Here is a 26,632-nt window from a genome sequence, read left to right as displayed (position 1 = left end):
GCTGTGTGTTCAAGAGACACACCTTAAATCTACACAATCCAACTTTCTCCGGCAATACGCCATTTTTCGTGAAGACCGCGATGACACAGTCGTGTCTTCCGGTGGTTTGGCTTATTTAGTCGAGAGAGGTATTGCCTGCCGTAAATTAAAACTTCGTACGACCCTAGAGGCAGTTGCTGTCCAAGGGGTGTTGTTTGACAAGCTGGTCACTGTCAGCTCTATCTACATACCTCCCAATTATCAACTACGTAAAACCGAATTCGAAGACTACATAAATGAACTTCTGGAGCCATACATAGTTGTCGGAGATTTAAACGCACATAACACTTTGTGGGGAGACTCGCGTTGTGATGCAAGAGGTCGCCTAATTAAAAACTTTCTTTTTTCCTCAGGAGCATGTTTACTCAATAAGAAAGAGCCAACGTACTAGTGTGGCGCATAATTCATACTCCTCCATAGATTTAAGTATCGTGTCTAGTACACTAATTCCGTACCTGGAGTGGTCCGTTCTGAAGAACCCCTATGGGAGCGACCACTTTCCAAGTATGCTAATCTTAACAAAATAAGATGGATGCTCACCACATGTTCCCCGATGGAAGGTTGACTCTGATAACTGGCAACATTTCCAATAAATAACATATTTAAGCCGGGATGACATTGCCTCTTTTAACATAGACGATGCTGTGGCGTATATAACAGGTTTTATCATTGACGCTGCAGAAAGGTGCATACAAAAATCTAATGGACTGGCTAATAAGCGTCGCCTGCCTTGGTGGAATGACGAATGCCAAAAAGCGCGTAAAAAGCAAAACTAAGCCTGTGCATTACTTCGCAACTCCCTAACAGCCGAAAACCTTATAAATTTTAAACAAGCAAAGTCTCGGGGCAGAAGAACGCGTCGACGTGCAAAGAGAGAGTTGGGAAAGGTACATTTACAGTATTAATTCTTACACGGACGAGACCCAAGTTTGGAATAGGGTAAATGAATTAATAGGACGGGAATCGCATCTCCTACGCTTAGTACTTAGTAGCCAAGGCAGTAGCCTGGTAGACCAGGCGGAGTGTCTAGGAGAACACTTTCAAAATGTCTCGAGTGCATCGCACTATACACAAACTTTCCTGATATTCAAAGAACGCGAAGAGCGGCGACCCCTAAATCGTAAAGGCTCATTGAGTGAGCCCTACAATTGCCCATTTAGCCCTGCTGAACTTAAGGCACCCCTCACTTGTTGCAACAACTCGGCACCAGGTGGCGATCGTAGCATCTATGACATGATTAGATACCTAAATCCTGAAGCACTTCAAACAGTCTTGTCTCTTTTTAATATCATGTGGACCGCTGGGTGTATTCCGTCCTCATGGAAAGAAGCCATAGTCATCCCTATACTTAAACAAGGCAAAGACCCGTCCTTTGCCAGCAGCTACACGCCAATAGCTCTAACAAGCTGCCTGTGCGAGCTGCATGAAAAAATGATAAACCGGCGCTTAATCTGTTTCCTAGAAAATAACAAAATAGTAGACCCCTTCCAGTGTGGCTTCCGTGAAGGTATATCTACAACAGACCATCTTGTCCGCATTGAGGCATATATTAGAGATGCTTTTACATAAGCAGTTCTGTCTGTCTGTATTTCTAGACCTAGAGAAAGCTTATGACACCACATGGCGCTTTGGAATTCTCCGAGATCTTTCGGCGATGGATGTTCGTGGCAATATGCTTAACATAATCGAAAGTTACCTCACTAATCGCACATTTCGCGTAAGGGTGGGCAGAGCTTTGTCTAGCTCATTCACGCAAGAAACTGGTGTGCCGCAGGGGGGGCGGGGTGCTTAGCTGCACACTATTTATTGTAAAAATGAATTCCCTGCGTACAGTGATCCCACGCACAATGTTTTATTCTGTTTATGTCGATGATGTGCAGATAGCATTTACGTCATGTAATATTGCCATCTGCGAACGACAAGTACAGCTGGGAATAAACAGATTGTCCAGATGGGCAGATGAAAATGGTTTCAAAGTTAATTCAGAGAAGAGCACTTGCGCACTCTTTACAAACAAGAGGGGTGTAACGCCAGACCCAACTATTGAAATCAAAGGAGATGTGCTCTCTGTGAGCAGCGAGCATAAATTTCTAGGAATCATTTTAGATTCCAAGCTGACGTTTATTCCTCATCTTAAGTATCTGAGGGCAAAGTGCCTGAAGACAATGAGCATCCTAAAGCTTCTATCACGCACAACATGGGGCAGTGATCGAAAGTGTCTCCTGAGCTTGCATAACAGTCTTGTCCTCTCACGCCTTGATTACGGGTTTTTAATTTATACTTATGCAACGCCAAGTGGATTAAAAATACAAGACCCCGTTCACCATCTGGGTATCCGTCTCGCAACCGGGGCTTTCAGAACAAGTCCTATCAAAGCCTATATGTAAGAAGAATCAGTGGTCACTTCATCTCCAACGATCATATAGCAGTTTTAGATATTTTCTGAAAGTACAAGCAAATATTGAACATCCTTCTTATTCAACAATAAACGATGTGACCGCTGCCACACTCTTCCATGTCGGGCGCAGTACAAAATGACGCTAAATATAGCAGCTGCATTGCGACCGGCTACGATTAGCAAGCGAGTATACTTGAAAACCTGATTTCACCCCCCCCCCCCCCCCATTCCTGGCATGGGGCAAAATCACGTGACGCGAAAGACTGCAACTGACTAGATGGAAGGTATCCATTGTATTCTCTTGGCACGCCTACAAATAAATGATTACGGGAGCATGATCCACGCACTGCCTGATAAACGATGAGCTGTAATACCACCTGCCACATGCTTTACCGATCTAGTATTCCTGTTTCAAAGCAGAAACCATGAATACCAGGCGACGTTAAGCGGCATGAAGTCTGAACCAGGTGTCCAACGAGTGGGAGCAGAGTTTCAAACCCCGACCTTCAAGAACTGCTCCAATTATGTGGCACGATTTTTCGAGAAGTGTTCGCCACCGTTTATTTTCTTGTGAACCGTTTTTGTGGGGCGACAAGGTTAATATATGCGATTTTGTCTTTTATAACGCAGCATTTTTGTCGAATATAGCGTGAATTTCCTACCATCTGCTAAATGTCGAACCATTTTTGAGGGGCGACAAGGTTAATATACATGGTAGCGAAGATTCCATATAATCTTGTTCTAAGCATGGCAGTTCATTGAAGGTTCATGGGCTTAGCGTTATCTGCGTTACGAAACAACACTTCCGGTGCAACAAAAAATTGCGTACGCCGCATCAGGGACGCAGCCACGGTGGGTTACGTGAGACATAGTGTGAGTTCTGCAGAACTTGTAAGGACAATAGGGTATATATGTAGGCATATAAAGTCGTTACATTTATGCATACATTAAAAAACTATGCCTCACTTATTGTTAATTGGGTTCTATGGGCCTTTGGAGCTTTGAGAGCGGAAAACGATGCCGCGAAAGGCCAGCCGCGCGGGTATCGCGACGGCACTCATACGCCGAACATCGCTTCTATACGGGCCGCAAGAAGCTGATCGCAGCGCGCCAGAAGTTCCGTGACACTGCGGGTGTAGTCAATGGTTTCCGTCGCTGGTGATGTGCGGAGGACACCATCATATAGTGGTGTTGCACGGAAGTGAGGTTGGATAGTTCTCATCCGTTAATCACTGATCCTTTGTTGTTGAACTATCAGGTGTCAACCTAGGCCGCAGTGCCACCATTCTCGAGTGATGTACCACAACGCGATAGCTACCGAGCCGGTGACATTATGCGCACAGCCTTGACTCTGGTGATAGTACTAATGGGTAAAGGAGGCAAAAGGCAATACTGTGTATGGCCATGCAGACGATGACATCGCAAAACTGCAGCACAAGATAAAAAAAGCTGTCGCTTTAAAGATGAACTCTACTAGCACATGATGGTGCCATTTTTTATGGCCGTAATGCTATTACTGAGGGCATCAACGGTACACTAAGGGAGCTAATCGACCATTGCGAAACTCCAAAGAAGATCTATGCGGAAGAAATGTTACTTGCGATGGAATTACACACACACACACACACACACACACATAAACAACGTTACTTCGTATTTCATAAATTCATAGCATGCGCTTTCAGTTTCTAACTGCCCATGTTGAAACAAGAAATTGCTTAAATAAACTGAATAACTGTGACTACGTCGCACGGTTGAAATTATTAGACAGGAACATATACATTCTTCAAAACTTAGTCCGGGTAAAGACCCTTTAAATAGCAATCGTGGTTTAAACTGCCTACGAGATTTAAGCCAGAATATGACTGGAATGGTTTGGTTATGTTGATTCTTTCTTTCCTTTATTTCTTTCTTTTTTTCGGATTTCCTTCTTTTTACCTCAACAGGCAAAAGGAATCTATTTTCTAGCATAGTCTTAAGTTATGGAACCTCTCAACAGATTGTTTTTGCTGCAATGTTTCATTTCATCAGTAAGCGGAGTAGGTTAGCATCACATAGTTTTTCCTTCGCATGCCGCAGAACCGTACCCGGATGCACTTCCAGACCGACTTTTCCCCACGTTGATCAAGGCTCTCTCTCTCTCGACCCACGACATTTGGCTCGACAAGACGACATGGCTTTACGACGAGACGGAAGTGACTGCCTTCTATAATTACAACTACAATACTCTCGTCGTACCAACAAGCCTCTTGCAGCGACCCTTCTTTTATCCGTACGGACTACTTGGTCTGAACTATGGGGGCCTCGGAGCGGTAAGCATGCAGATATTCTGTTGTTGGGCTGTACACAAGCTGCACTTGTGGGAGATTACTAACTTCATTGTAGCGCTTAGAACCAACAGTAAAAGATGAAAATAATTGTCATAAACATCATTTTCTTCCAACTTAGGGAACACTACCAGACGGTCTCTCCCAGCAATCTCCATTGCTCTGCCTTGCGCTAGCTGATTTCAGGTTATGCCAGCAAACTTACTGATTTCATCACGCCACCTAATTTTCGGCAGACCACGGATACGCTTTCCTGCCAGTTGGCACCTATTATGTAGCTCTAATATATCATCGGTTGTCTGCCCCACGTATTACACGGCCTAAAAGCTGCATTCCTTACGATTAATTTCAAGTAGAATATGGCTACCCCTGTTTTCTGTCTAAGCCACATCGCTGTGTCTGTCGTCATAATGTCAGGGTTAATTATTTCCATTTTATCGCTCGTTGCGCGATGCCTAAAGGGCCCCTAACCCGGCTTGGCCATTTTAAAAAGCAGGCATATCCCACGCCCTCTGGGAATCGATGGTATGTGAAGCATTGTGCGGGGAGCTGGCTATGCCGCATCACTTGACGTTCAGCCAACGTATTTTGTCTATTTCATGACCTACATGACACGCATTTCATGATATTCACTCTTGACCAATCATTTATGTTCGTTTTGCACTCTTGTCCTACTATGCCAATTTTGGTACCTACCAAGTTAACGAAACGACCATGAGAGCACTATGGTCGTAGGCGGCTAGATAGATAAATTGATAGATCGATAGATAGATAGATTGATAAATAGAGAGATAGATAGGTATATTGATTGATTGATTGATAAAGAGATAGATAGCTAGCTTGCTAGCTAGATAGCTAGATAATAGATATTCTCAAAATGGCAAATGTTCGCCAAGAAATCCTTCGCATTTAACAGGCAAGCACAGCATCTACAATGCGCACTGACGATCGTGTCTGCAAATTATTGCCCCGCCACGCGCCCATGAAAACAGCTGAAATTTCAAACCAAAGGCCGCGCGCACTTCTCGAGGAAGCTCCATCACAGTCGCGGTGGGTCGACGTCAGATGCACAAGTACGCCTGCGTGATTCGTATTGCAGAAACGTCCTTCACCGTGACACGTGACTTGGAAAATTATTATAGGCTGCCACTGTTATATGTTTGATGCGTTGCTTCACTAGACAATATTAAGTTGTTTGTTCACGTCGTGCATTGGCGCGAGCAGAAAAGGAAACTACATCCAAATGTGTGTGCATTGCGAGATTCATTTAAACTTAGTGCAGAAGCAGGCAGACAACAACGCATGTGTGCTCGTGGACAACAAGAAAAATTATAGCCAGCACGAAGCGTGACAAACGCACCTCGCGCACGAGACCGCGATCGGAAGAGCGCCGCGCGTAAGAAGCACAAAAGAAAAAAAATGGCAGATCCTACACCCTGTTGGAGTCGATGTTATGCGAAGCAGTGTGCGGGGAGCCTGCCAAGTTAACGAAACCACCATGAGAGCACCAAGGCGTAGGCGGCTCTTTCATGACCTACATAACACGCATGTCATCACATTCAAGTCGCGAGTCCTCAGGAGTGGCTTTTGCAACACCTAAGAGAACTTAAAGCGAAAGCCTTAACCATGGTCATGACTATGACTTCCACCACAATCCTTTAGTGTTTTCTTCACCGTAGTGCCCATGTCCGAACCCATTTCGGAGGTTTCAGCATGTTAATCTTTTTTTTCGCTGTGTCATTGTCGTTTCTGCCCAGTCATGATCATGACTATGGCTTCTACCATCATCCTTTAGTGTTTGCTTCACTTAGTACCCATGTCAGAACTCATTTCAGTGGCTTTTGAGCATTCGTCTTTTTTCGCTGACTCATTGACATTTTTGTTGAGTCATGCTCACGACAATGATTTCTGCCATCATCATTTAGTGTTTCCTTTATTTAGTGCCCACATCGGAACCCATGCCACTGGTTTCTGAGTGTTACTCTTTTTGCGGAGTCATTTTCATGAGCATGACAGTCATAGTCATGAGCGTGACTCAGCAAAAATGACAATGACTCTGCCAAAAATTATTAACACTCAAAAACCACTAGAATGGGTTCGGACGTGGGCACTATTTCAAGGAAACACTAAAGGATGATGGTAGAAATCATAGCCATGAGCAAAACTCAGAAAAACGTCAATGACTCAGCGAAAAAAGATTAACACTCAAAAGGCCACTGAAATGAGTTCTGGCATATGCACTAAGTGAAGGAAACACTAAATGATGATGATAGAAGTCATAGTCATGACCATGGCTGCGAAAAAATGAGAATGGCCCAACAAAAAAAAACTAACACTCCAAAAACACTGAAATGCGTTCGGACGTGGGTACTAAGTGCAGCAAACACTAAAGGATGATGGTAGAAGTCATATTCATGAGCATGACCGAGGCTTTCACCTTAAAGTCTCTTAGGTGTAGTTAAAAGGTCTACTGAGGACTCATGACATGAATATCATGACATGCGAGCCGCCTACGTCTTGGTGCTTTCATGGTCGTTTCGTTAACTTGGTATGCTCCCCTCGCACTGCTTTGCATAACATCTATTCCCGCAGGGCGTGGAATCTATCGGTTTCTTTACTGAGCCATTGCCATTTTTGCGCAGTCATGGTCATGACCATTACTTCTACCACAATCCTTTAGTGTTTCCCTCACTTAGTGACTACTTCCAAACCCATTTCAGTGGTTTCTGAGTGTTAATCTTTCTTTGTTGTGTCATTGTCGTTTTTGCTCAGTCATGGTCATGACTATGACTACCATACTTTATAGTTCCCTTCACTTAGTACCCACGTTGGTAACACTTAAAAATTATTTCAGCGGCTTTTAAGCGTTAACGTTTTTTGCTGAGTCATTGTCATTTTTGCTGAGTCATGCTCACGACTATGAGTTCTAGCAGCATCCTTTAGTGTTTGCCTCACTTAGTAGCCACGTCCAAACCCATTTCCGTTGTTTTTAAGTGTTAATCGTTTTAGCACGGTCATTGTCATGACCTACATGACACCCATCTCATGTCATTTATGTCAGAACCTATCACTTATGTTCTTCATACACTCCTGTCCTACTATGCGAATTTTGGTACCTAGCAAGCTAACAAGACGACCATGAGAGCACCAAGATAGGACTATGGCCGGCTGTTTCATGACCTACATGACACGCATGTCATGATATCCGTGTCATGAAATATCATTTATCTTCGCCATATGCTTTTGTCATATTATGCCAATTTTGGTACATACCGAGTTCACGAAACGACCATAAGAGCACACAGACGTAAGCGGCTAGATAGATAGATACTGTCAAAGTAGCACATGTTCGCCAAGAAATGCTTCGCATTTAATAATAAAAATTATGGTTGATCCCTCTTTCATAGGAATTGGTAGAACACGAAAGTGAAACGTGTCTTCACAGAACCTGTTGCATGTTTGCTTTATGAACTCATGGTCTGCTGCAGTGAAAGGAGCACAACTTGTGGGAAAGAGAGCATTGCATGTTTGCTTCGCGCCCGGCGTCCTGTTGGCGAGCAGCGTTGAAACGCGCTTGGCGCCTCGACGCGCTGACTTGTCCGAAAGAAATTGATAAGGGCGTTCTAAGCTGGTGTGGGTGCATGTGTCCGTGGCGTTATGGTTTCAATATCAAGCTTCTTTACTGGAATTCCTTGGTTTGAATACAGCCGTCGGACACTTTTAATAGTGTTTATTTTATGAAATGCGAGGCATTTCTTGGCGAACATTTGTCATTCTGACAGTATCTATCTAGTCGCTTACGTCTTGGTGCTCTCATGATCGTTTCGTTATCTTGGTATTTACCAAATTTGGCATAGTATGGCAAGAGTGTATGACGACCATATATGAAAGGTTGTGACATGAATATCATGATATGTGTGTCATGTAGGTCATGAAACACCTGCCAACGTCTCGGTGCTGTCATGGTCAAATGGTAGGTACCAAAATTGGCCTAGTATGACAACAGTGTACGACGAACATAAATGACATGAATGTCGTTACATGCGTGTCATGTAGGTCATTAAACAGCTGCCTAAGAAGACAGTGACCCAGCAAAAAGCATTAATACTCAAAAACCACTGAAATGGTTTCTGACATGGGTACTAAGTGATGGAAACACTAAATTATGATGGTAGAAGTCATACTAATCATGAACATGGCATGCATGCGTGTCATGTTTGTCATCAATTAGCCGCCTATGTCTTGCTGCTCTCATGGTCGTTTTGTTAACTTGGTAGGCTCTCCGCACACTGCTTCACATCACGCCAATTCCGACAGGGCGTGGGATCTGCGGTTTTAAATGTGAAGCATTTCTTGGCGAACATTTGCAATTTTGTCAGTATCTGTCTATCTATCTATCTATCTATCTATTTATATCCATCTATCTATCTATCTATCTATTTATATCCATCCATCTATCTATCTATCTAACTATCTATCTAGCTGCCTACAGTTTTGGTACTTTCATGGTCGTTTCGGTAACTTGGTATGTACGAAAATTGGCACTGTATGCATATGACAAGAGTGTATGATGAACATAAATGATAGTTGTACATAAATGATAGAGGTACATGACACATGCGTGTCATGTAGGTCATGAAACAGCTGCCTAAAGTGGCAATGACCAAGCAAAAAACGGTTAATACTCAAAAAGCACTGAAATGGGTTCGTACGTGGGAACTAAGTGAGGAAAACACTAGAGGATGACGGTAGAAGTCATAGTCATGAGCATGACTGAACAAAATTGATAATTACTCAGCGAAAGAGGATTAACAGTCAAAAACTCGGGAATGGGATCGGAGGGGGCACGAAGTGAAGGAAACACTAAAAGATGATGGTAGAATTCACGGCCATGAGCATGACTAAATTGGGATGGTGGAAGTCATAGTCATGAGCATGACTAAGCAAATATGACAATGACTCATTGAGGAACGATAAGTTACAACCACTGGAATTTTGTTCGGGCATGGGCGCTAAGTGAAGGAAACACTAAAGTATGACGGTAGAAGTCATCGTCTTGAGCATGGCTCAGCAAAAATGATAATGACTCAGCAAAAATGATCAATGGTCAAAAACCACTGAAATGGGTTCCGACGTGGTTACTAAGTGAAGGAAACACTAAAAGATAGTGTTAGAAATTAGTCATGACCATGAATCAGCAAAAATGATAATGATTCAGCGAAAAAACTGTCAGCCCTTCCACTGGGGTAGTGATTGAAGACCAGCGAAGCTGTACTATGGTGGGAATGATGTATTTCCAATTATGACTATTAGATGTGATGGTGTAATTGGTTATTTGAACTATTAAACACTGCGAAATGTATATGATCCGGTGGTTTTAATTTATTTAGTGACCACAGTGACCGTGACTCTATGGTCGCTACGGTACAGCGCCATACGTTCTTGATAAACACGTCACCAACGTTCTGCGCGTTCGTTGCGAACGCGGGCAAAACACCGCCGCCGGTGACAACAGTTGTGCGCGTTGTTTGTGTGACCACACACAACCACTGTCAAAACTCTGGCTACGTCACGAACGGCTGAACGCCTTTGTCGACACTATTAAGGGAGAGGCAGGCGAGAGCCTAGAGAAAGTCGGCGGCAGAGGCCGGCAGGGTTGCGCGCATGCACCGCAGTGGGAGAGCGGGCACGCACAGGCACAGTCTAGGGTGCCTCGATTCTGTCCTCACCCACCACTCCCCTTCCACTGGGAAGTCGCGTTTGCTCTCTGCCGTGCGTTCGCTCCCTGTGAAAACACGGTTCCCTCGCCCTCGTGCGCCCCTCGCCCTCGCGCGCTTTCACTCGCACATACTGCATATGGCCAATGAGAGTATTTTTTTCTATTGCCGGACGCCACGATCAAAATGTGAGCCCTTAACAGCTTCGCTGTGAAAGACCACTCAAGGACCACTGAAATGAGTTCGAATGTTTTTCAAAGTGAAGGAAAAGGCTAAAGGTTGACGGTCGAAGTCATAGTCATGAGCATCGCTAAGGCTTTCGCCTTAAGCTCTCTCAGGCATAGCTAAAGGGACTCCTGAGGACTCGTGGCATCAATGTCATGACATGCATGTCATATAGGTCATGAAACAGCCGCCTACGACTTGGTGCTCTCATAGTTGTTTCGTTAACTTGGTAGGCTATCTGCACACTGCTTCGCATACCATTGATTCCCACAGGGCGTGGGGTCTGCCGGTTTATTATTTGTTGCCCATTACTTCGTTGAAAATGACGAGTTTACAAAGTCAAGAAGCCATTTACACTTGCTTCATGATTAAGTGACTACACCGCATTGGAGCTCCGCTGCGCTGTGATTACCTGTCGAGGCTCGTTAGTGTAACGACGCACTACTTCGCTTCACAGCTTCTAGATGGCGGCACGCCACATCAGTTACATTCGTTGCAGGAATTCATTCGTGAAAGCAGGCATAAAACACTTTCGTGTTAAAAGAAGGCGGGATCAGTGACCCATACGTGCCGCGATCCTCTGGCTCCAGTATGGAGAACGCAGAGAAGCGATTTTGAACGCGAACGCTAGAAAGACGAAGTGGAGAGAGCGTCTATGTTGGCGGTGAAGCTCGCCTCCTGAAATCATGAGTTCATGACAATAGAGTATTTTATTGTGATAGCAATTATATGGCACTCCAGGCGCATTTCTGCTGCCGGCATCGCCGTCGCTGTGAGGTTCTGTATAAAATCCAAGGGCGATAAAAAGCCGACAGATCCCACGCACTGTGGGATCTGATTTAGCTACACCTAAGATACCTTAAGGCAAAATCCCTAGTCATGCTCATGACTATGACTTTGACCATCAACCTTTAGTCTTTTCCTTCACTTAGTACCACATCCGAACCCATTGCATTGGTTTTCGAGTGTTAATCTTTTTTCGGCGAGTCATTTTAATTTTTTCGGAGTCATCGTCATGACTGACTTCTACCACAATCGTTTAGGGTTTCCTTCACTTTGTGCCCACGTGCAAGCCCATTTCAGCGATTTTTGAGTATTAATCTTTTATTGCTGAGTCATTGTCATTTTTGCTGAGCTATGTCTATGATTATGACTTCTACCGTCATCCTTTTGTGTTTCCTTCCATTAGTGCCCACGTTCGAACCCTTTCCAGTGATTTTTAAGTGTCATTATTTTTTCCTGAGTCATGGTCATGACTATGACTTCTACCATCGTCCTTTAGTGTCTCCTTCACTTATTACCAACGTCAGAATCCATTTCAGTGGTTTTTGAGTTTAATATTTTTTCGCTGAGTCATTGTCATTTTAGCTGAGTCATGCTCATGACTATGACTCTACCAGCCTCCTATAGTGTTTCCTTCACTTAGTACCCACATCCGAACCCATTTTAGTGGTTTTTGAGTGTTAATATTTTCGCACAGTCATTGTCATGACCTACATGAAAGGCACGTCATGAAATTTATGTCATGACCTATCATTATGTTCGTCAGACACTCCTGTCATACTATGCGAATTTTGGTACTTACTAAGACAAGAAAACCAGCATGAGAGCACCATGACGTAGGCGGCTGTTTCATGACCTACATGACATGCATGTCATGACATTCATGTCATGACATATCATTTATGTTCGTCATATGCTCTCGTCATAGTATGCCCATGTGGTAAATACCATGTTAACGAAACGACCATGAGAGCACGAAGTCGTAGGCGGCTAGAAAGATACATACTGTCAAAGTAGCAAATGTTCGCCAAGAAATGCTTCGCATTTGATATCGTCACCGCGCGCCGTATGCTTTATGTACTGGCGAAAGTGCGCGAGGGTTAGCCGGTGGTCGCGGCTCAATCTCTGGCACGCAAGTGAAGAAAACGGGGAGGAAGCGCGATATCAAATAGTTAGACGGCCGATAAAACTACGAGCCTTACTTCGTACGCCTAAGTTAAACTTGTAAACATTCGCTTACTAACTAAATTGACAAGCATGGTGTCAAGCGCGCACAGGAAAACATCATCTCACACGATGACCGTGGACACTTGCTGTCAGAACGCTGGTGTGCGAAACAGTGGCAGCAGTAGCTAGCGAATTACACTTCGTATTGCTTCTTGCTTCAACGCGGACTAAACGGCGAAAACACAACCCTCTTTTCTCCATGCTTATAGGCGTTATATTTAACGCGTAGAAAGCTTATGTGATGTCATGAGATAACCTATGGCCACAGCGGCAATTATTTTTGGAGAGGAGGGCACACACGTTATTTATGATGCCCATCGAACGTACAAAGCTTGCATGTAACGTAGTGTTCTTGTAGGTGATTGCTATATACTCAATTTATTGAACTTATTGAACTCGGGCGCAATTTATGACTTACAATCATAGTTAAAGTATGCCTCTAAACTACTACCTCTACAATACAATACGTATGTGAACGTGAGAGAGCTTTATAAGGGTGTTATATTCAATACTTCCAGGTATGCACAGAGAACAGCACGTGCCAGAGTTCACATTTGTTAGCAATTGTGAGCATGTGAGTGGCAATGTGTGGTAAATGCGCCATGGGTTAGTTGCATGATTTTCAGAGAATTACTTCACAGTCGTCCTGTGCATTTACTCGAGCGACACCAGTAGGAATTTGTCCCGGTGTCTATGGTGAAATGACTGTAGAGTGTTGCATGTTATGTGTGATGGGCAAGAAAAGGTGAAAGTATGTCGGCTAGGTACAAACTTTGCAGGTAGTCATTAACGAAGTTCTTGAAAGTTTTACGCAGCATAGCCCAGGAAGAGTTAAATTTGGCTGCGGCATAAAATCTCGTGGTTATTGGTATTAGATCATGAACGATGTCCAGCGAATCGAACACTTAATGGTCATCGAATAAGCAGTAAGACTGCTTAAGAGCTATGACATTTGTCCTCATAAATCTGAGATTTCCAACATCTCGGACACCAAGTTCCGCCATGTAGGAAGGGTACGAAAAAATAAATCAGCCACAACGCTGGTAAAGATATTTAAACTGGCGAAAATGATCAGTGTGGCGGGTTACGGTGATCGTCAGTGAAATAAGTGCCGCTTTCTGTACTTCGTTTGATTCGATGTCATATCCGAGGAACTTAATGGCCCATAATAGACAGAGACCCCACAGGCGTGAAAATGTTTGTTGGATGCGTGCTGGAGCAGAATTTGCATAATTTTACGTGTAGAATTATTTGGGCATTGGGGCCTGGACGGCCATTCTAAATCAATAGATTCGATGCACATCGCAGTGGTAGACATGCTATAGTCGTCGGTTGTACTAATTTGTAATAAAAAGCAGCCTCGTCTTTCTCCTTCGAGAACAGGCTTCCCGGCACTGAGGACAAAACCAGCAAAATCAGCTCGGTTTCCTGCAAGCTAGGTGAAAAACACGGCCATTATCCAATTTTAACGCGGCAGCGTTAAGAGTTCCGTGTCGCAGAAAATCCGGCGTCGGCGTGCGCGGCCGAGTAAATCATTCCGAACTACCCCGACCACCCAGGCCCTCCGCCTGGCGCAGAGGCTTTAGTGAACTAATTGAATTTCTCAAAGTAAAATCTGTCAGAAAAATCGTAAAGTATGACTCAACCACAATCTACAGACATGATAGCGTTAGACTATAATTTGAATATACGAAAAAACATAATTCTTTGAGAAAAATTAAACCCCTTTTCCAGCATTTCTACCAGTCATTCAGTGCTGTGCCCATGCCGTTCCTTGCAAAAAACTATTCCAAATGGCGCTCGCCTCCTCGGCAGCGTGGAACGGCAGCTGCGCGCGGAGGCGAAGGTGAAGAAAACAGAAAGCTTCAGTTGCCGGGGATCTTTGAATGCAGGGGTCTTTGAATGCTATCGCGTTCCAGTCTGAAAGACGAAGCATAAGTGTCCTCCAAATACTTAACAATGGCAGAGGCGGCTAACGATGCATGTTCAGTCTTCAGTGTTGCAGCATGAAAGTAAAGTATCACAGCGACGGCGTTATACGCTAGGTTCCAGGAGATCTGCGAACACATCTGCCGAAATGCCTCCCGATCCTTGGGATATTTACGCCGCAACCTTCGTAAGACGCCGACTAATGTCCGCAAATTAGCCTACCTTACATTTGTTCGCCCTAAACTTGAATTTGTTTCTTCAGTATGGGCCCGTCAATGCATGTATTGAACCGCTATGTTAGAATCAGTTCAGAATAGAGCCGCTCGATTCATCTCACAAAACTACAACTACAACGAAAGCATAACGTAAATTAAAAAGAATTTATCAATTCCTTCTTTGAACACTCGTCGTGATGTAGCACTTTTTTTGCTGTTTCACAAGTACTGTATGTTCACGGACCAAGGCCATCACCAATAGCTGTGCAAGTCTCTCCATTCACGTCACGAAGATTACATAATCATCTTTCTTTTACAGGCATCTATGGTAAAACAGACGCTTTTAACTCATCTGCGCTTCCACGTGTCATCCGCTTGTGGAACGACCTTCCCGATATCCTGGTAGCTGAGCTAACAAAGAAAAATTCCGTCACGACATAAACGTGCATTTCTTACTTTAAATAACTTCTGTCTGCGATGCTTCTTGTATGCATTTTTTATCTGAGGATTTTAGAGTTTGTTTAAACATGATTCTTCCTTGTATTATTATTAACAAAGTGCTTTATGTTCTGTATACTTGTAGGCTATTTATACTATGTGAAATAGTATAAATAGCATATATATAGTCCTCTTGCCCTTTATAATAGCAATATATAGCTCCCCTTACCCAATGCCCATTTTTCGGGCCTGTAAGGTATTTTGAATAAATTAAGTATCACAGTGATGGCGTTATAGGCTAGGTTTCAGGAGATCGCGTCGGCAACGGAAGTAGATCAACTTTCGGCTCCATGTGCCTGGTGGTTTGGCTCCGTCTGCGTGGCGGTTTCCCGCAAGTTGTGCGGAAAACCACCACACGTGTCAAAACGGATTGGGATGGCCATTGTTATACCCCTCGCCACATCCGATGCCTCTTTCAGTGTAGCGATACGCTGCGGCGGTACGTCCCACTAATCGTTGTCCCCCTTTGTCTCGTGACATAGAGATCTGCTATCAGCAGCTGCCCTTTGGACTCACTATGGCACGGACGCTCGTTTAACCGCATCTTCCAGGATCCTGACGATGCCGTGCACTGTGCCGCGGCTGTGAACGCTGTGGCTCATACGCCAGTATATGACGACGAGGCGGACTTGGTGCAGAAAACTCACTACGTGGCCATCGCGCCGGGTGAAAGCAAGACGCCGGTGTCCATGCTCTTTGACGAACATGCCGAAGACGCTCAATATAGTCTATAATGATTAAAAAATTGGAGAACGCTTAAGCTTCGCCTTTAAGAGTGGAAAGTGATACCATTCAAAGATCCCTGGCTGCTTATCAGGCTTCCCGGCAACTGCTGCTTTCTTTTTTTTCCAACTTGGCCTTTGCATGCGGCTGCCTTAAAGGAGGAGGAGGAAATAAACTTTATTGAAGACAAGGGGAGGGGGGGGGAGCCGAGGTCAGGCAGAGGGGGCTAGAGTGGCGTCCTGCTGGCCGCGACCTTCGCCACCCAGTCCGCCAGCCCGGCTTGGGTTTGAGCGTTAGTAGATTTTAGTACGGAGTCCCACGCCTCCTGTGAGGGAGCTTGCCGTAGCAGATTTCTTGGGGGAGGATTATTCCTACAACCCCATAGAATATGATTCTGATCAGCTGGATCTGTGTCGCAATATTTACATTTTGAATTATAGTCGCCTTTGGATAGATAAGATAGAATTTGGGGGACATAACAGTAGATGTTTGCGCCCTGCGGAGATCCGTGGCTTGCTTTCTACTAAGGGAAGAATCCGGTGGTGGATATATCCGCCGGTCCTCCCTGTACGCGGTGACAATTTCATTGTAGCTGTGACTGGGTGTCGTTCCACCTGGTAGCGGTCCCGGACATGCCTCCACCGCCCGGTTAATTAATTCTCGGGCAGCGCGGTGGGCCATTTCGTTCCCGCCATTCCCAGAGTGGGCCGGCATCCAGATAAGCGTAACCTTGCCAGCCGGTTCGCTCAGTATTTCGGAGGCTCGTGGGCCTACCGACCCTTGCATGTAACTTCTAATAGCTGACATGGAGTCCGATATTATGAAGCTGTATCGCGATGCTGCTATACCAAGCGCAATTGCGGCTTCCTCGGCTTCGTGAATGGAGCCTGCGCTTATTTTACGTGAGCTCACTATCTGGCCTTCGTTGTTGACTGCTGCAATTGTGAACGTGTGAGCGCTCTCCTGTGCAGCGTCCACGTATATAGCTGGCTTGCTGCTAAGGCGGCGGCCGAGTGCCTCGGCCCGAGCCTTCCTCCTGCCTACATTGTTTTCTCCCATGTTTTTGGGAAGGGGGGATGATAATTTTATTCCTAATGCTGTTGGGAATACGAATTCTATCCGTTATGCCGGCAACGGGGCGGAGATTCATAGCTTCTAGAATTTTGTGTCCTTGAGCAGAACATGAGAGGCGCCACAATTGAGCAGCCTTATGTGCTTCAATAATTTCTTCTATAGTGTTATGCACTCCGAGGTCTAGGAGACGCAGGCTACTTGTGCCTTTAGGGATTCCCAATGCCGTTTTGTAGACCGTCCTGATCATGGTATTGAGTATTTTCAAGTCAGATTTTCGGAGGTAGAGATATGGGCACGCGTAGGCCAGCCTTCCAATGAAGAAGGCTTGGACTAGTCTGCATGCCTCACTTTCTTTCACTCCCTGATTCCGATTTGTCACCCTTCTGAGCATATTACTGAGCTGTTCGACTGTAGTTCGTAGCTTGCTTAAGGTCACTGAATTCTGGGCCTTTTCTTGGATGTGCAAACCGAGTACTCGAATGGTTGGTACTATTGGTACCTGCGCGCCGTCGATTAGAATTTTATACTTGTCTATGGAGTTGGGGAGCTTCCTGCACATTAAGAAAAGTTCCGACTTTGCCGGAGAGCACTCGAGCCCGTTCTTACGAGCATGTCGTTGGACTTCATCTGCAGCCCTCTGCAGCGCTTCCACCACCTCCTCTGAAGATCCAGTACGCGTCCATATGGTCACGTCATCCGCATAGATAGCGTGTCTTATGTGCGGGAATGCCAATAATTTTCTTGCAAGTGGATACATTGCAACGTTAAATAGAAAGGGAGAAAGGACAGCCCCTTGAGGGGTACCGCAAGTCCCTAGGGTGATCTTGTCGCTGCAGGCAGTGCCAAAATGAAGTGTTGCGGTTCGGTCGCGCAGAAAAGCCTTTATATAGGTGTGGGTTCTGTCGCCAACCCCTAGAGCTGAGAGACCCTCGAGAATAGCTCGATGCGCCACATTATCAAAGGCTTTTTTAATGTCGAGTCCCAAAATTGTTCTGGTTACTCCAGGGATCCCTGGATCTAAAATATCTCTCTGCAGTTGCCATAAAATATCCTGGGCTGAGACGTTGGGGCGGAATCCGACCATGGTCGCGGGGAAGAGCTGCTTCGTCTCCGTGAACTCAACAAGTCGACTCAAGACCACATGTTCCATCGCTTTTCCCAGGCATGATGTGATTGAAATAGGGCGAAGGTTTTCTAATTTAAGAGGTTTGCCGGGCTTGGGTATAAAGATTACTTTTGTGTCTTTCCATTCAGGAGGAATGGAACCATCGTGCCAATAATCATTGAACAGTTTGGTGATGGCGTCAATAGAAACTCCATCCAAATTCCGGAGCATTTTATTGGTTACTCTATCGTTGCCTGCCGCCGATGTGGTGCGTAGGCTGGCCAGGGCCGCACGAACCTCTGCTGCAGTAAAATCTTGATCCAGATCGGCATTGGGAGCACCTTTATACGGTTCATAAGAGTCACTATCCATTTTGGTGTTTAGGTAAGTGGAGCAGAGATGGTCCATCATTGGCTTTTCCCCACCTGGAAAGGAGTGTAAGATCTTAAGCATTTTCTCTTGAGATGCGCCCTTTGATTGGTCTGGATCGAGTAGGTGTTTTAGCAATGTCCAGGGGTTTTTGCTACCCAGCTGTCCATTAATCCTATCACAGATTTGATACCACTGCGATGAACTAAGGAGTGTCGAGTAGTCCTGAATCTCTTGGTCGAGTCCCGCCAGACGAAGTTTAAGCTGACGGTTATGCTTGTTCTTCCACCATTCTGCTTGTAGCGTTTGCTGTTGTTCCCAGAGGTTAATTAACTTGGAATCCGGTTTAGGGCCGTTTTCCTCGAAAGGAATCTCCGTTGTATGTTTATCGGCATCCCCTATCAGTTCCCTGACCCATCGACCTAGGTCCGTGATGCTAGACGGGGCTTTTCTATTACGTTCGAATCTGAAGAGATCCCACTTTGTGTGTTTCGTGACGAATTTTCTCTTTTTGGGGTACCCTTTGGCGGGGATGTCAATGGTGAGCATGTAGTGGTCACTGCCGAGGTTTAGCTCTGTATTAGACCATCTAGCACCGTCCGCATTTTTGACAAAGCAGAGATCTGGGGTGGTATTCCGGGAGATGCTATTGCCGATGCGAGTGGGTTGTTCCGAATCGGTGATGAGTGAGAACAAGTATCTGTTGGCGGCATTCATAATCGTGAGGCCCTTTCTGGAGTTACGATCATACCCCCACACCATATGCGCAGCGTTTAGATCTCCCAGGACGACTATTTGCGACTTTCCTGCCTCCCTACAAATTTTCCTCAGGAGGGTGACGAAGGGAATAGATTTGTCTTTTGGTGGACTATATATATTCAGGATAATCACAGGTAGTTGTTTTTTGCCCTTAGGGAGTAGCCGTACGCACGTATAGTGAAGGCTCGGAAGTTCCAAATCCACCTGCTCAGCCGCTATGTTACGCTGAATTGCAACGGCCGTACGGGGTTTGCTTTGCTCTGATGATAGCTCATTATAGGTGGCATATCCTGTCAATTTAACCAGGGTCTCCGTCTCTTGGAGTGCGATAACGTCAATTTTGGGGTCGAAATTAGCGAGGGCGAACTGCAGGGCTGCTCTCTTGCGAGAGAAAGACCTACAGTTCCACTGTATGATTCTGATTCCGCCATCGTTGCCCTTGGCATATGGCTCCGCTATAGTCGGAAAAGAGGTAACCATTTTGAGGCCTTTCATATTGTTGCTTTTGGCCGGGGGATTGGGGGTGAGAGCAATGACGGCAGCGGACGGCTGGACCTCTTTGCTTGAGTGGCCTGTTTGTGTTGCGGATGATTGTTTAGCTATCAACACCATGCAAGTTTCAATGCCTTTTTGCATGGTTTCCTGCATGACCTGCATGCGGTTATCAACCTCCTGTACGAAATTATTAAGGAATTCCTCAAGTTTATCCATACGTTTGGTGAGAGTGGTAGGACCGGAGGTGTCGGGGGCTGCCATTGAGGTAGGCTCTACTAACTTCCCCGCAGGGGCGTCTGCGCAAGCAGGCGTTTGGTGAGTCGCGCCACCACGTACCCGAGCACACGAGGGTTGGACCCTCCCGCGTCTAACCGTGCGCGGCTTAGCCGTGTCCGGGGAAAAGGGGATCCTGGGGGTTGAGCCGACGCTGAGTGTTTGGACCTTTAAGGCCCCTCAGCAGAGGCAACACACCCCTTTGGCCTCGGCTTCACGTAGACGGCACCCCCGGACTGACCCACCCGAGGGAAATCGGTCGTCGCCTTTTCCTATCCCCCTCTCCAACCTTTTGCTTTCCTGTCTCCTTTCTTTAACTATCCTATCATCTCTTCTCTTCTGTCACTTCCTAATTTTCATAGGCGGCTTGGGTTAACCTTGTGTATGTGCCCTCCCTTGGGTACAATATATTAGGTTATAGTGGCAATGTACGGTTGGCGCCTGCAGCCTTACGCGTTAAGCACTGCAGCGTCCCCTAGTTGGGCTCCGTGGTGGGTGACCGCCATTGCCGCCGAAATAAAACAAACTGTTATGGGAACACCAGCATTTCCCCGCCTACTTGATCGTCACCCTCTAAAGAGGGGACGCACCGATGAACTTAGCCTGTATTCCAACCGACCAAAAGAAATCTATCCGAAATACCATGTTGTACACAGTGAAAATGCTTCAAAACCGGCCAGATCCATTTCTCCATTCATAGTTGCGAAATCTTTGACGGAAACTTTAGGCTCAGGTTACAAAGTCATCAAAATGGCTAGCGGAGACCTTCTTCTTGAGGTCCCTCAGAAACAACAGTACGAGAAACTCGGCAACCTTGTGACTTTCGGCAACATACCAATTTCTGTATCACCACACCGATCAATGAATAGCTCACGTGGAGTCGTATCAGAAGCAGACCTCCTAGAATTATCAGAAGCAGAACTCCTGGAAGGGTGGAAAGATCAAAATGTCACCAATGTAAAACGTATCATCATCAGACGGGACAACAAAGAAATCCCCACCAAACATCTTGTCCTCACATTTGGATCTATCGTTCTGCCTGAAACCATCGAAACAGGATACATTAGGTTAACTGTTCGACCATATGTCCCTAACCCTAGACGGTGCTTCCAATGCCAAAGATTTGGCCATGGCTCACAGAGCTGTCGTGGTCAAATAACTTGTGCAAGGTGTGGAGTACAGGGCCACTCATCCGACAACTGTACTGGCACTCCTCACTGTGTGAACTGCAGTGGTGACCACGCATCCTACTCACGTTCCTGTCCAAACTGGAAAAAAGAAAAGGACATAATCACCCTAAAAGTCAAAGAAAATATTTCTTTCAAGGAAGCCCGTAAGAGGTGCTCACTTTTCCACAACACATCTTATGCTGATGCGGCGCGTCGGGGGGCAGCGTCGCAGCGGCCACTGCCACCTGCCCAGCCCGCACACAGCGAGCTGTCGCTTGTGGCCCCTGCCCCCGGGGTGGAAGGAGCTAAGCCTACCCCACCCAACCAGCAAACAAGCCCGGTTACCCTAGGGTTACCGGCACCACAACAGTCCAAGGAGGCATCCTGCGCTTCGCGTAGCGAACCGGCAGGACCGCCAGCAGCGCCCACGGTGGGTGCAGTCAAGGCTGCCTCATCCTCTCCGGCCCCTGCTGCCGCTGGCAACAGCCGGCGCAGCTCAGGCCCAAAGGCAGCCCCATCGACCTCCGGGCTGGTGGGCACAAAGGTCTCGTCCTTCGCGGCGAGACTTTCTCGCGAAATTTCTCGCTCGCAAGAGCGTGTGTCCAGCGCCTCACATGAGGCAATGGACACTACACCCATCCCGACGGCGCATCAAGCGCCTAAGGAGCGGCGAGGCTCCCTCGACCGCTTAAGAAAGGACAAATCCCGCGTTACAGGGCCTGGAAAAGGTTCTGTAATCTAAGGCAAAACTTCCTTTTTTGTACACACAGCACCAATTTTACTTTCAGTATGGATATACAAATCATACAGTGGAACGTCCGAGGCATTCTTAGGAACCTCGATGATGTGCAAGAACTTCTCCACGAACACAATCCAAAAGTGCTGTGTGTACAGGAAACTCACTTAAAATCGGAACACGCTAACTTTCTTCGACAGTATGTTACATTTCGTAAAGACCGCGATGATGCTCTTGCATCTTCAGGCGGTGTTGCCATTATAATTCAGAAAAGCATAGCGTGTCAACGTTTACCGCTGCAAACGCCCCTCGAAGCAGTGGCAGTTCGACTTGTTCTCTTAAACAAACTCGTCACCATTTGCTCGCTTTACATACCCCCACATTACCACTTACACAAACATGAATTCCAGTCCCTAATAGACGAATTGCCAGAACCTTATCTTGTTCTTGGGGATCTCAATGCACACAGCGGACTGTGGGGCGACTCTCGCATCGATGCTCGAGGCCGTCTAATTGAAGGCTTTCTTTTCTCATCCGGTGCATGTCTGCTAAACAAAAAAGAACCTCCATATTATTGTCTTGCAAACAAAACTTTTTCTTCTATAGATCTCAGCATAGCTTCTCCATCCATATTACCCGAACTTGAATGGGAAGTTATAAAAAAACCCTTACGGGAGCGACCATTTCCCAATACTGCTGAGAGCAACAAGACAACACGAATCTCCACCACATGCTCCCCGGTAGAAGGTCGATGCAGCGGACTGGGAGAAATACCAAACACTTACCAGTACGATCTCGTGGGCTGACATGTCTTCGCTCGAAATTGATGGTGCCGTCGAGTATTTTTCTAACTTCATAATTGATGCAGCTTCTAAATGTATCCCCCAAACAAGTGGACTTTCTAGCAAACGCCGTGTTCCATGGTGGAATGAACAATGCCGGAACGCGCGTAGGCAGCAGAACAAAGCATGGAGGCAGCTTCGCGATTCTCCTACAGCTGAAAACCTTTTCAATTTTAAGAAAACCAAATCCCAAGGTAGGAGAACGCGCAGACAAGCCAGGAGAGACAGCTGGCAAACATTCTTATCAAGCATCAATTCATACACTGATGAGGCCAAGGTTTGGAACCGGGTCAATAGAGTAAGAGGACGACAAACACATCCGCCTCCCCTGGTAGACACGCAGGGAGACAGCCTGGAGGACCAAGCGAACCATCAGGGTGCACATTTTGAACAAGTGTCCAGTTCACCGCACTATTCTACAGCATTTACAACATACAAATCAGCAATAGAAAAACAAAAACTAGACCGAAAGAGCACCGGGAACGAGCCATACAACTTACCTTTCTCTCTAGCAGAACTGGATGCATCACTCTCCTGCTGCAACCAATCTGCCCCAGGCTCTGACCGCATACTATATGAAATGTTGAAGAACCTGTCCTCTGAAACAAAGAAAACCCTTCTCTGCCTGTACAACTCTATATGGACCTCCGGCGAGATCCCCTCTGCCTGGAAAGAGGCCATAGTAATCCCTATCCTGAAGCAGGGCAAGGATCCATCGTCCGTATCGAGTTATCGGCCCATAGCTCTAACAAGCTGCATCTGCAAAGTCTTTGAGAAGATGATAAACCGCCGTCTGATACATTTCCTAGAATCAAACAAGCTGCTTGACCCATACCAGTGTGGATTCCGCGACGGCCGATCCACCACTGACCATCTGATACGCCTAGAGGCTCAGATTCGCGAGGCTTTTGTCCACAAGCAATTCTTCCTGTCTGTTTTCCTTGATATGAAAAAAGCATATGACACCACGTGGCGATTCGGAATACTAAGAGACCTCTCACACTTTGGAATACGTGGCATTATGCTGAATATCATTGAAAGTTATCTGTCCAACCGCAGATTCCGTGTTCGTGTGGGTAATGCCCTATCAAGACCATATGTGCAGGAAACTGGAGTACCACAGGGTGGTGTGCTCAGTTGCACCCTTTTTATCATAAAAATGAACTCTCTGCGTCTGTACATCCCACGCAACATATTTTATTCAGTATATGTCGACGATGTACAGATAGGCTTCACATCATGCTCCTTGCAATCTGTGAGCGGCAGGTTCAGCTTGGACTGAACAAACTGTCTAAGTGGGCAGACGAGAATGGTTTTCGGCTTAACCCACAAAAGTCCACATGCGTCCTCTTCTCCAGAAAGAGAGGTCTGCACCCTGATCCCAACATCGAGATACAGGGTGAGGGTCTACCTGTAAAAACTGAACACAAATTCCTAGGCCTAATTCTGGACGCGAAGTTAACGTTTATCCCACATCTCAAGTATTTAAGAAACAAGTGTCTGAAGACAATGAGCCTCTTGAAAGTGTTGTCTCGCACTACGTGGGGTAGTGACACAAGATGTCTATTGAATCTATATAAGAGCCTCATTCGTTCACGTATAGACTACGGTTCCATTATATATCACTCCGCGACGCCGAGCGCCTTGAAGATGTTAGACCCTGTCCACCATCTGGGTATCCGCCTCTCTGCGGGTGCGTTCAGAACAAGCCCCGTAGAAAGCCTTTATGCCGAATCAAATGAATGGTCGCTACATCTACAGAGAACTTACTTATCCTTTGTATATTTCCTAAAAGTGAACTCAAACAATACACACCCTGCCTACACAACTATAAACGACTGTCCAGTGCCCAAACCTTTCTGAACCGCCCTTCCGTGAGAAAGCCCTACGCACTGCGAGTAAGAAGTCTTGCCGAAGAAATGGATGTGTCACTCCACGAGCACGATGTCATGCCCCCTCCTGTACAGCTGCCACCATGGCAGTGGCAGCTGATTCAGTGTGATCTGTCCTTCATTGAGGTTACAAAGCATGCGCCGGTCCTACATATCCGTATGCATTTCCTCGAATTGCAGCACAAATACTCTTGCCCGGAATATTTTACTGACGCTTCAAAGTCACACGCTGGCGTGTCTTACGCGGCGGTCGGTCCATCATTTTCTGCTGCGGGAGTTCTACACCCAAACACAAGCATCTTTACAGCGGAGGCCTACACCATCCTGGCGGCGGTTAAACACATCAAACTGCTAGACATACGCAAGGCAGTCATTTACACTGACTCTTTGAGCGTGTTGAAATGTTTAAACACTCCACGTAGGCACAGAAACCCCGTAATCATAACTCTTTATTCCACCATTTGCACCGCGTATGTATCCAAGCAGCAAATTGTGCTCTGCTGGGTGCCAGGGCACCGCGAGATCGAAGGGAATGAGTTGGCCGACAAGCTAGCCACATCAGTTCATACAGACGCTGCCACTTCACCCATAGCCGTCCCTGTAATGGACCGAAAGCCCTTTATCAAAGAAAAGGTCAGGACCTACTGGCAACGTCTGTGGGACAGAGAAACGGGCAACAAATTACACACTATCAAGCCTCATCTCGCTCATTGGCCACCAGAATCGAAGACACGCCGCACACAGATTACACTTTGCAGACTCAGGATAGGACACACATACAGTACACATGCTTACTTATTGTCCGGTGGTGATCCGCCTGTCTGTGATGAATGTGGCGAGCCACTCAGTGTACTTCATGTCCTCTTACAGTGCCCTGAACTGGAGCCTCGGAGGAAAAAACATTTTCCATTACCATCACGGCAATATCTCCCATTACATCCTTTTATGTTTTTGGGCAATGAACCTCTTTTTAAATATGAATCACTTCTCGCGTTTTTAAAAGACATACATAATTTCCGTGTTATCTATCCAGGTGACGTGTAGCACGGCCTCTCTGCAGAGGCCACTGCTGCGGTAATTTATTAAAGAAAGCACGTGCCTCGTGGTCTTTGTTCACAAAGGCCTTCGGTAGGCGTTGTGCTGCTTTTATATCCTTAATTTTAGCACCATGACCACTTCTCATACATTCGCGACCCACAGATCACTCCACAAGTCACTGCCATAATTCTATTCGATATATGTTTTACGCTTATATACCGCGATTTGCTCTTAGGCCCCTTTACAGCCACATAGCATCCTACCATCGGAACCCACTGATCATGGCAAACATACCATTCATTGTCTTGGCGCTCTTTGGCCACATTTGGCCCTTGCGCCAAAAAACACCAAATATCATCATCATCATCATCAGGCTCTACTAACTTCCTCTTGGGGTTTCTCCCTTCAACAACCTCCATAGCCTGGGAGTCATCCTTCCTAACGCAAGCCAAGATCTCTCGCGTGGCGGGCGGGGTAGTTGTAATTTAAGTTTGTTTGGATTTTGGAAATTTAATTTCTTCATTAGCTGCTGCAAGTTTATCATTTGTTATAGCGAGTTGCTTTTGAGATTACGGATCTCTGCGGCAAGCTCCCTCACCTGTGTGTCCTCTGGTCTTCTTCCTCTTTCGGCGTCGTCCGGTGTTGACGGCTGCCTCAGCACTGATTTTCCAGGTTCCTGGTCTTTCTGTGTCATCGAGGCAGGTCGTTGTCTGTTGTCACCACGGGGCCTGCTATTGCTGCGGTGTCTACTGCCACTACGGTGGTGCGCACTGTTGGTGCGCGCCCCCGATGCTCCCTG

General features: G+C 46.1%; 1 protein-coding gene across 1 annotated transcript in view; it reads left to right on the top strand.

Annotated features, from left to right (window-relative positions):
• Positions 1 to 26,632, top strand: part of LOC119444795 (neprilysin-3) — a 59,859-nt gene that overhangs the window by 20,159 nt on the left and 13,068 nt on the right. Inside the window, exon 4 of the mRNA XM_049664742.1 lies at positions 4,517 to 4,749. Coding sequence (XP_049520699.1) covers positions 4,517 to 4,749 — 233 coding nt within the window. The remainder of the gene's footprint in view (positions 1 to 4,516; positions 4,750 to 26,632) is intronic.

The sequence above is a fragment of the Dermacentor silvarum genome, chromosome 3 (assembly GCF_013339745.2).
Source record: "Dermacentor silvarum isolate Dsil-2018 chromosome 3, BIME_Dsil_1.4, whole genome shotgun sequence".
Lineage (NCBI taxonomy): Eukaryota > Metazoa > Arthropoda > Arachnida > Ixodida > Ixodidae > Dermacentor > Dermacentor silvarum.
Note: the sequence above shows the minus strand (reverse complement) of the source record. Positions and strands in the feature narration are given on the sequence as shown.